This window comes from Chaetura pelagica, unplaced genomic scaffold (assembly GCF_000747805.2).
Source record: "Chaetura pelagica isolate M959 unplaced genomic scaffold, ChaPel_1.0 scaffold588, whole genome shotgun sequence".
Classification (NCBI taxonomy): domain Eukaryota; kingdom Metazoa; phylum Chordata; class Aves; order Apodiformes; family Apodidae; genus Chaetura; species Chaetura pelagica.
Genome location: NW_009954106.1, coordinates 11,781 through 22,136, shown reverse-complemented (window position 1 = coordinate 22,136; position 10,356 = coordinate 11,781). Strand labels below are relative to the sequence as shown.

At 57.7% G+C, this 10,356-nt stretch overlaps 1 protein-coding gene across 1 annotated transcript in view; it reads left to right on the top strand.

Moving 5' to 3' along the window:
- VDR (vitamin D (1,25- dihydroxyvitamin D3) receptor) overlaps positions 1 to 10,356 on the top strand; it is a gene marked incomplete at its 5' end in the record, with an annotated part of 37,168 nt that overhangs the window by 16,102 nt on the left and 10,710 nt on the right. The window contains one exon of the mRNA XM_010002447.1: positions 5,570 to 5,712. Within this exon, the coding sequence (XP_010000749.1) occupies positions 5,570 to 5,712 (143 nt within the window). The remainder of the gene's footprint in view (positions 1 to 5,569; positions 5,713 to 10,356) is intronic.

Genomic DNA, 10,356 nt, shown 5'->3' with positions numbered 1-10,356 from the left:
AGATACCTGGAACACTCCAGGGATGGGGCAGCACCTTGAAGATCATCTGGTGGGATCATCTGGGTGGGCTTGAAGGTCCTTCCAACCCAAACCATCCCAGGAGCTGAATTCTATGATGGTGGGTCTTGCATGATCACATGGTGTGACAATGGAATCATGGAATGGGTTGGGTTGGAGGGACCTTGAAGATAATTTAGATCCCACCCCCTGCATGGGCAGGGACACCTCCCACCAGCCCAGGCTGCTCCAGCCCCAGCCAACCTGCCCTTCAACACCCCCAGGGATGGGGCAGCCACAGCTTCCCTGCCCATTCCCACCATTCCCAACAAACTGTCCATCATCCCTGCAATAAATCTGGGAAGCAGCTCCACGAGCTTCCCTGGAGCTACAGAAACAAATGATTTAATTACCTTCTGAGGTCGGGGAAAAAAAGGTTGCTCAGATGCTACCAGCACAAGCGTGTGAAGGGGCTGGTTTGTACTGGGAGAAGCTTTTTCATATGCAAGGGATTTGCCAGAGGTTCCAGGATGGTGTTTGGACATGTTGAGAGGGTTTAGAATTCAGCTCCAGGCAGGAGAATAGTCCAAAAAAACTCTCTGGAAATGATTTGGAGTCTCCAGGCTCCACCAGAGTCTCCAGGAGCAAGTCAGAAAGGTGCCAAGAATGCGGATCTCTTTCAGTTTCAGGAACTACTTTGCTCCTTTCAGGCCACAGGAGTGAAGTTTGGGTTCTTCTGGGGGTGGTTTTTGTTTTCCTTGGCCAAGGAATGAACCCAAAAACCCCTCCTATTTTTATTTTTTTTTTTTGGTGGACCAACCAAGAGGCTGAGAAGGTGACCAAGAGTTTTGCAGGATGGTTGAGGTTTCTTTTCCACAGGCTGAAGGGTGGAAGTCTGGGAACAGCAAAACAAAACCCAACCCTCTTCCATGGAAAGTCATCCCTGTTTGCTGGGAATGTTCAGATGGTCCTGAACTGGAAGGGTTTGGCCCCCAAAGTTCAGCACTGCTGAGGAGCACTTGGTGGGACACAAACCCATCTCTGTGCATCCTTGGCCAGACCAAGTCCTGGTTTTGCTTCCAGTAGATTTTCCCACCAGGAATTCAGGTTCAAGTCTGGTTCTGGTTTTGCTCAATGGGGAGGACCTAGGCAGGAGCCCCACCAGCAGGTTCCTGGTGGTCTCAGGAATCACAGAATCATGGATGGGTTGGGTTGGAGGGACCTTAAAGACCATCTAGATCCACCCCTGCATGGGCAGGGACACCTCCCACCAGCCCAGGCTGCTCCAAGCCCCACATCAGATACCTGGAACACTCCAGGGATGGGGCAGCACCTTGAAGATCATCTGGTGGGATCATCTGGGTGGGCTTGAAGGTCCTTCCAACCCAAACCATCCCATGAGCTGAATTCTATGATTGTAGGTCTTGCATGATCACATGGTGTGACAACAGAATCATGGAATGGGTTGGGTTGGAGGGAGCTTCAAGATCATCCAGTCCCACCCCCTGCCTGGGCAGGGACACCTCCCACCAGCCCAGGCTGCTCCAGCCCCATCCAACCTGCCCTTCAACCCCCCCAGGGATGGGGCAGCCACAGCTTCCCTGGCCCAGGCTCGCCCCACCCTCCCAGCCAACAAGTTCCTCCTCAGCTCCAACCTCCAGCTCCCCACTGCCAGTTTCAAGCCCTTCCCCCTCATCCCCTCCCTCCTGCCCTTGGCGCAAGTCCCTCCCCAGCTTTCCTGGAGCCCCTTCAGGCACTGGAAGCTGCTCTAAGGTGTCCCTGGAGCTTCTCCTCTCCAGGGTCACCAACCTGCCTCTAGGTTGGTCTTTGCTCCTGTGTTATTCCCAGCTCTGGTTGTTGTGGTTGCTCATGGAAGGAAGATGGTGGTGGTGAGGATCCTGCTCCTGGGCAGACACTGGGGGCGTGTGACTCAGGTCCTGAGCAGGTTCCATCCTCTGGTGTCTTCTCCCTTCCACCCAGACCTGATGAGCTGGGAGTGAGTTGTGCAAGTTGGGAGGGAAAAAGGAAAGTGATGAGACAGAGGAAACCACTGCAGGAAAATCAGTTCCAGGTTTGGAGTGGGTTTCTCAAGGGCTTTGGGAGGGAAGTGGTGGGTTAGGTTGGACATGGAGAAGAACTTGTTGGCTGGGAGGGTGGGGAGAGCCTGGGCCAGGGAAGTGGTGGCTGCCCCATCCCTGGGGGTGTTGAAGGGCAGGTTGGCTGGGGCTGGAGCAGCCTGGGCTGGTGGGAGGTGTCCCTGCCCATGCAGGGGGTGGATCTAGATGGTCTTTAGCTCCTGGGATGGTTTGGGTTGGAAGGACCTTCAAGCCCACCCAGATGATCCCACCAGATGATCTTCAAGGTGCTGCCCCATCCCTGAAGTGTTCCAGGTATCTGATGTGGGGCTTGGAGCAGCCTGGGCTGGTGGGAGGTGTCCCTGCCCAGGCAGGGGTGGATCTAGATGGTCTTCAAGGTTCCCTCAACCCAAACCATCCCATGATCCTATGATTCCCTCTCAGGGTCTCCTCTAGTTGAGCTTTTCCCACCTCTTTAAACCTGGTGGCTTCTGTGCTGCTCCATCCCCTGGAAGCTCCCAGTGATGTTCTCCAGGTGCTGAGGACCATGACACTGCCTTCCCTCACCAGCACCTCGTGGCTGCTGGGGCTCTGCTGCTCCCCATAACCCCCCAGAAAGGATGATCTGAGCCTTGAAATCCCCTGCCCACGGATGGATTTGCTGTGGTGGGAATGAGGGGATGGGACTCTTTGGATCTGACCAAGCATGGCTGCTCTGAGCACACCCCAGGGTGACAACCTGGGGGGCTGTGCCTCCTCAACAACCCCTTTCAGAGCTGGTTTTATCTTCCTGGTGCTGCTGGAAGGAGGTCAGGGCTTCCAAGCCCAATTGTTTGGCTCTTCCCAAGAAGGCAGAACGTCAGCCCTGCTGGCAGGGTGACCTTCCCGTGGGTGGAGGGGAACTCCTGGCTGAGCTCCCCCCCCGTGGCCCCAACGTCACTTCCACGATGGGGCTGAGCAATGTTTTCCAAGAAGTCAGAGACTGGTGGGAATTGCATCTGGCAGGAGCTCTGGTGGTGACTGGGAGCTGGAGAAAGGGAGAGGAGGATGGGGGAGATCCCTCCTGGGTTGTGTGGTCACAGAGTCACGGGGTGGGGGGGTTGGGAGGGGGCTCTGAAGCCCCCCCAGTGCCACCCCCAGCACAGCAGGGGCACCTCCAGCAGGTCCCCCAGGATCCAGCTGGGGCTGGGATGCTCCAGAGAAAGGAGAATCCACCACCTCTCTGGGCAGCCTGGCCCAGGGCTCTGCCACCCTCACAGCAACAGGTTCCTGCTCAGAGAACCTGCAGGTTTGGGTTGGAGGGACCTTGAAGATCATCCAGTCCCACCCCCTGCCTGGGCAGGGACACCTCCCACCAGCCCAGGCTGCTCCAAGCCCCACATCAGATACCTGGAACACTCCAGGGATGGGGCAGCACCTTGAAGATCATCTGGTGGGATCATCTGGGTGGGCTTGAAGGTCCTTCCAACCCAAACCATCCCAGGAGCTAAAGACCATCTAGATCCCACCCCCTGCCATGAGCAGGGACCCCTCCCACCAGCCCAGGCTGCACAAAAACCTCCTCCAACCCAGCCTTAAAAACCTCCAGGGCTGGGGCATCAACAACCTCCCTGGGCAACCCATCCCAGCTCCTCACCACCTGAGAGGGAAGAATTTCTTCCTAATCTCTCACCTCCATCTCCCCTCACTCAGTTTAAAACCATCACCCCTTGTCCTCTCACCATCTTCTCTGGTGAAAAGTCCCTCCCCAGCTTTCCTGGAGCCCCTTCAGGCACTGGAAGCTGCTCTAAGGTCTCCCTGGAGCTTCTCCTCTCCAGGCTGGACACCCCAACTCTCCCAGCCTGGCTCTCTGCTGAGGAAGGACTGAGGTCCCTGGATAAGAACAACTCGAGGGGTCTTCTGAGGTCCTTTCAAGCCCTCTGTGGTTCAGGAGCTGTGTGGGCAGCAGCTGCTCAGCTCTGCTCTTGCCCATCCTTGCTGAGCTCCTGGTTGTCCCAGCAGCTCCACTGGGAAATCCAAAGTTCCAGGAAATTGTTCCAGAGGTTAAAGGCTCCAGTTGAGCACCTTGTGCTGTCCCCACCCCTCCTGTCCTCTCTGGGCTGGTTGCTGGGTTCTCCAGAGGGTTCCTGAGGCTCCCATAGCAACCAGGTCTCCTCCTGCATCCAGCCAGGAGGGTGTGGGAAGCAGAGCAGCAGGTTCTGCTCTCAGCACAGAATCACAGCACCAGGTTGGAAGGGACCACAAGGATCATCTGCTCCAACCTTCCTGGGTAGAAACCTGGGCTGGAGCCAGGCAGGACCAGGGGGTGGAGTTGGACCCTCTCCTTGGGCTGGAGAAGTTTGGAGCTGGCTCAGACCATTGTGTTGTCTCTGTTTGAATTGCAGGTGGTTCCATGTCCCAGCTCCAGAGCTCCTGGGAAATGCACCAGCAGAGGGGGGGGTGTCCTGATCCAGGTAAATGATGACCCTCCTGGAGGGGCTTCTCCAGGGGTCACAGAACCAGGGGCTTCTCCAGGGGCTTCTCCTTCAGGCCATAGAATATAATCATGAAATGTGTTGGTTTGGAAAGGACATTTCAAGGTCTAGTCCCACCCCCTGCAGTGAGCAGGGACATCTTTAACTAGACCAGAGCTCAGAGCCCCATCAAGCCTGACCTTGAATGTCTTCAGGGATGGGGCCTCCACCACCTCTTTGGGCAACCTGTTCCAGCCTCTCCCCACCCTCCCAGCCAACAAGTTCCTCCTCAGCTCCAACCTCCAGCTCCCCACTGCCACTTTCAAGCCCTTTCCCCTCAGCCCATCCCTCCTGCCCTTGGCCCAAGTCCCTCCCCAGCTTTCCTGGAGCCCCTTCAGGCCCTGGAAGCTGCTCTAAGGTCTCCCTGGAGCTTCTCCTCTCCAGGCTGGAACTCTCCCAGCCTGGCTCCAGAGCTGCTCCAGCCCTCCCAGCATCTCCGGGTGCTCCCATGGCCTCTCTCCAACAGCTCCGTGTCCTCCCTGTGCTGGGGGCTCCAGAACTGGCCCCAGTTCTCCAGGGGGTCCCAGCAGAGCAGAGCAGAGGGGACAATCCCCTCCCTGGCCCTGCTGGTCACACTCCTGGTGACACAGCCCAGGACACGGGGGGTTTTGATGGCTCATGTGGAGCTTCTCCTCACCCAACACCCCCAGCTCCTTCTCCTCACCCAACACCCTCAGCTCCTTCTCCTCAGCTGCTCTCCAGCCCTTCTCCCCACAACCTCTGCTTGTCCTCGGGGTCCCCCCCACCCAGGGGCAGGACCCTGCCCTTGGTGACCCCCCCAGGTTGGCACAGCCCCCCCTCTCCCCCTGCCCAGCTCCCTCTGGATGGATCCCTGCCCTCCAGCCTGTCCCCTCCCCACACCCCTGGTGCCCTCAGCACCTGCCTGGGGGGACATCCATCCATCCCACCACCCGTGGCCAACCAAGGTGTTGAAGATGTTCCCAGAGTGAATCCCTGGTTCTCTCCCTTCTCCCAGAGCTGGAGCCCATGGCTGCCAGCACCTCCCTCCCTGACCCCACCAGTGACCTGGACAGGAACGTGCCCCGGATCTGTGGCGTCTGTGGGGACAAGGCCACCGGTTTCCACTTCAATGCCATGACCTGTGAGGGCTGCAAGGGCTTCTTCAGGTGGGTCTGAGGGGGTGGGGTGGCAGTGGACCTTCCTCCACAACCAGGGGGCCCCCAGCTCCCCGTGCCCTTCCAAAGCTGCAAGGAACAAGTGGTGGGATGAGGGGAAATGGTCTCAAACTGCACCAGGGGAGGTTTGGGTTGGAAGGGACCTCAGAGATCATCTCAGTCCAACCCTCCCTGGTTGGGCAAGGACCCTAAAGATTGTGCAGCCTCCCAGTAGAGCTGGTTGGGTGGTGGGAAAAATGTCTTTACTGAAGGGAACATAGAGGAAATGGGATGTTGAGGAGCTGGAACATGTCTAGAGAAGGACAAAGGAGCTGGGGAAGGGGCTGGAGCACAAGGAGAAGGGTCTGGAGGAGCAGGAGAAGGGTCTGGAGAAGTTGTGAGGAGCAGCTGAGGGAGCTGGGGGTGTCCAGCCTGGAGCAAAGGAGCTGAGGGGAGACCTTCTGGCTCTGCAGCTGCTGAGAGGAGGTTGGAGCCAGGGGGGTCGGGCTCTGCTCCCCAGGAACAAGGGATGGGACCAGAGGAACCGGCCTCGAGTTGCCCAGGGGAGGTTGAGGTTGGATCTGGGGAACAATTCCTGCCTGGCAAGGGGTGTCAGGGCCTGGCCCAGGCTGCCCAGGGTCCCCAGCCCTGGAGGGGCTTCCAAGGGCTGGAGATGGTGCTGAGGGACGTGGGGCAGGGGGGGCCTTGGCAGGGCTGGGGGAAGTGTTGGTGGGGTTGGGTTCTGGTTGGTGGGGTTGGGTTCTGGTTGGACTCAAGGATCATAGAATCATTAGACTCACAGAACCATTCAGGTTGGAAGGGACCTTAAAGATCCTCAGGTTCCAACCCCCCTGCCATAAGCAGGGACCCCTCCCACCAGCCCAGGCTGCACAAAAACCTCCTCCAACCCAGCCTTAAAAACCTCCAGGGCTGGGGCATCAACAACCTCCCTGGGCAACCCATCCCAGCTCCTCACCACCTGAGAGGTCTTTTCCAACCAGAAGGACTCTGTGGGTTGTGGATGCTCTTTGGGGCTTGGTTTGAGCTCCACACCCCTGGGGGTGGTGGGGCTGGTGCTGCCCTGTTCTCCTGGGAGTTCCCATCACTCTCACCTTGTGAGACAGTGACTCAGGGCTGATAAAGGGTCAAGATAAGGACCAATGTGGGCCTGGCTGGGCTGGGCCTTGCTCAAGGTGGTTGCAAACACCCCAGCACCCAACCTTGGGCTGTCCCAGCAACCAGAGCTTGACCTTTCCCAGCCAAGTCACGACTCCTGATGATCTAGAGAAGTTCCTTCCAACCCCCAGTGCTCCTTGGCTCCTCCTCCTGCAGGAATTTGGGGCTGGAGGAGGTTTCTCACATTCCAGAAGCTCAGAGTGTGGTTTCAAACGGGGCTTCAAAGCCCAACCAACCTGAGGGGCATCATTCTCCTCAGTGACTGCAGCTAAAGGAGGAACTCCCAGGTTCTCCAACCTTCTCTGGCCCTGGGTTTCACTCCAAATACTTGGGGTGATGTTTCCACACTTAGAATTTTCTCCTCCAATCAAGTGTTCCTCACCACGAGGAACCATCATCCCTTGGGAGTCTGAACAGCTGTGTGATCACAAGGCTCCAAAGTTCAGTTCCATCATCATCTCCAAAGGTCCTTCAGGAGGTGGCAAAGATGCTAAAAAGCAACGAGATTTATTTCTTGACCTGGATGAACCTTGAATGGCAAGAGATGGACCCAGTTTTAGTAAGAACGTGGCTGCCCCATCCCTGGGGGTGTTGAAGGGCAGGTTGGCTGGGGCTGGAGCAGCCTGGGCTGGTGGGAGGTGTCCCTGCCCATGCAGGGGGTGGGACTGGATGGTCTTCAAGGTCCCTCCAACCCAAACCATTCTGTGATTCTGTGATTGTAGGTCCTGCATGATCACAATGGTGTGACAATAGAATGATGGAATCATGGAATGGGTTGGGTTGGAGGAACCCTGAAGACCATCCAGACCCACCCCTGCATGGGCAGGGACACCTCCCACCAGCCCAGGCTGCTCCAAGCCCCACATTAGATACCTGGAACACTCCAGGGATGGGGCAGCACCTTGAAGATCATCTGGTGGGATCATCTGGGTGGGCTTGAAGGTCCCTTCCAACCCAAACCATCCCAGGAGCTGAATTCTATGATTGTAGGTCTTGCATGATCACATGATGTGACAACAGAATCATGGAATGGGTTGGGTTGGAGGGACCTTCAAGACCACCTAGATCCACCCCCTGCATGGGCAGGGACACCTCCCACCAGCCCAGGCTGCTCCAGCCCCAGCCAACCTGCCCATGGTGCAGAAGTGCTCAGGGGCAGCAGCAGAACTGCTGGAGAACCTCGTGGTAGATCTCACCCAGCTTGGGGACCTCCCTGTGGGCCGTGGCTCCCTGGGGTGAGGTCTCCTGGGGTTCCCTGGGTTTAATGAGCCCATAAAAGTCATTAACAATCTGCTGGGTGTTTAGGGGAGCACGTGACCTGCAGCACCACCAGGTGTGAGGGAACCTTTGGCCTGTGGCTTCCAAGTCCACTGATTATCAACGATACCAACAGCAACAAGTGGCTTTTTATGGACCTCTGGTCTTGGCTCAGGAGCTCCTCAAAACACAATAGTGAGAGGTTTATTCTGCTGGGACATGGTTGGAGCAACCACATCCTCTCTGGTTGCTTCTCCAGTCCCACTTTTCCCCCCAGTTGGGAAAGGTTCTGGTTGTTCCAGAGCCCCTGAAGTCATAGAATCATGGAATCATTAAGGTTGGAAAAGACCTCAAAGATCACCCAGACCAACCATCAACACAGCTCTTCCAAGGCCACCACTGACCCAGGTCCCTCCAGGAAAGCTGGAAAGGGACTTGGGCCAAGGGCAGGAGGGATGGGCTGAGGGGGAAGGGCTTGAAAGTGGCAGTGGGGAGCTGGAGGTTGGAGCTGAGGAGGAACTTGTTGGCTGGGAGGGTGGGGAGAGCCTGGGCCAGGGAAGCTGTGGCTGCCCCATCCCTGGGGGTGTTGAAGGGCAGGTTGGCTGGGGCTGGAGCAGCCTGGGCTGGTGGGAGGTGTCCCTGCCCATGCAGGGGGTGGGATCTAGATGGTCTTTAGCTGATGGGATGGTTTGGGTTGGAAGGGACCTTCAAGCCCACCCTGATGATCCCACCAGATGATCTTCAAGGTGCTGCCCCATCCCTGAAGTGTTCCAGGTATCTGATGTGGGGCTTGGAGCAGCCTGGGCTGGTGGGAGGTGTCCCTGCCCAGGCAGGGGTGGATCTAGATGATCTTTCAGGTCCCTCCAACCCATCCCAGGATGATTCTCTGCCCCCCAGGCCGGGCCCTCAGGTTCTCCAAGCTCCACCCTCCCCACCCCTTCCTGCCTCCATCACTGGATCCTGGGGGACCTGCTGGAGGTGCCCCTGCTGTGCTGGGGGTGGCACTGGGGGGGGCTCCAGAGCCCCCTCCCAACCCCCCCAGCCTGTGACTCCCCAGGTCCATCCACCCCAAGAGGTTCATCCCTCTCTGCTGTGGTTGCTCCCAGCCCTTCCTGGCCCTGTGCCTGGGCAGGAGGAACCTGCTTATTTTCAACCCTGGGCCAGAGCACAGACTGAAGGGGGAAAAAAAAAAAAAAAAAAAAGAGCCTCAAAAATGACCAGTTTGGGGTTTGTTTTATAAAAATACCCCCGAGCCAGACAGTGGGATGGCCCTGCTGGGCTGGGGGTGGCAGCTCCTGCAGAGGATCTGAGCCCCAGAGTCCTCAAGACCCTTGGGGCAGAGAAGTGACTCTTTCCAAACCCTCTCGTTGTGCCCCAGCCTGCCTGGAATCCCCAAACTTGCAATTTTCATACCAAAATTCCTCCTTGTTGCCTTTGCCCTCAACCCGGGGTGGTTTTTCCTGCCCCAGAACTTCGTGGTTTCCTCCTTTGTTTGTTCATTCCCCTTTCCCAGCCCTGGAGCTTTAGAGGAGAAGCCTCAAGCTGCCCATCCCACCCCACCCCACCCTGCTCCAAAATGAGCTGTTGACCCCAAAAAAAGGGAGATTTTGGGGTGTTGAGCCCCAAAGTGGGGTTTGGTTTTGAGGTGAGGAAGGTCGGTCTGTGTTCCTGGGGGAGCAAATGGGCCTGGGGGGTGGGGGGTTGTTGGGAAAAGGGACATGGAAGGGGTGGAAAGTGTCCAGGGAAGGGACATGGAGATGGGGAAGGGCTGGAGGAGCAGGAGAAGGGGCTGGAGGAGCAGGAGAAGGGGCTGGAGGACCAGGAGAAGGGCTGAAGGACCAGGAGAAGGGGCTGGAGGACCAGGAGAAGGGGCTGAAGGACCAGGAGAGGGGCTGGAGGACCAGGAGAAGGGGCTGGAGGACCAGGATGAGGGGCTGGAGGACCTGGAGGGGAAGGGGCTGGAGGACAAGGAAAAGGCCTGGAGGACTTGTGAGGAGCAGTTGAGGGAGATGGGGATGTTCATCCTGGGGAGGGTCTGGAGAACAAGGAGGAGAAGGGGCTGGAGGAGCAAGAGGAAAAGGGGCTGGGGGAGCAGGAAAAGGGGCTGGAGAACAAGAAGAAGGTCTGGAGGAGCAGGAGAAGGGGCTGGAGAAGTTGTGAGGAGCAGCTGAGGGAGCTGGGGGTGTCTGTCCAGCCTGGAGCAAAGGAGCTGAGGGGAGACCT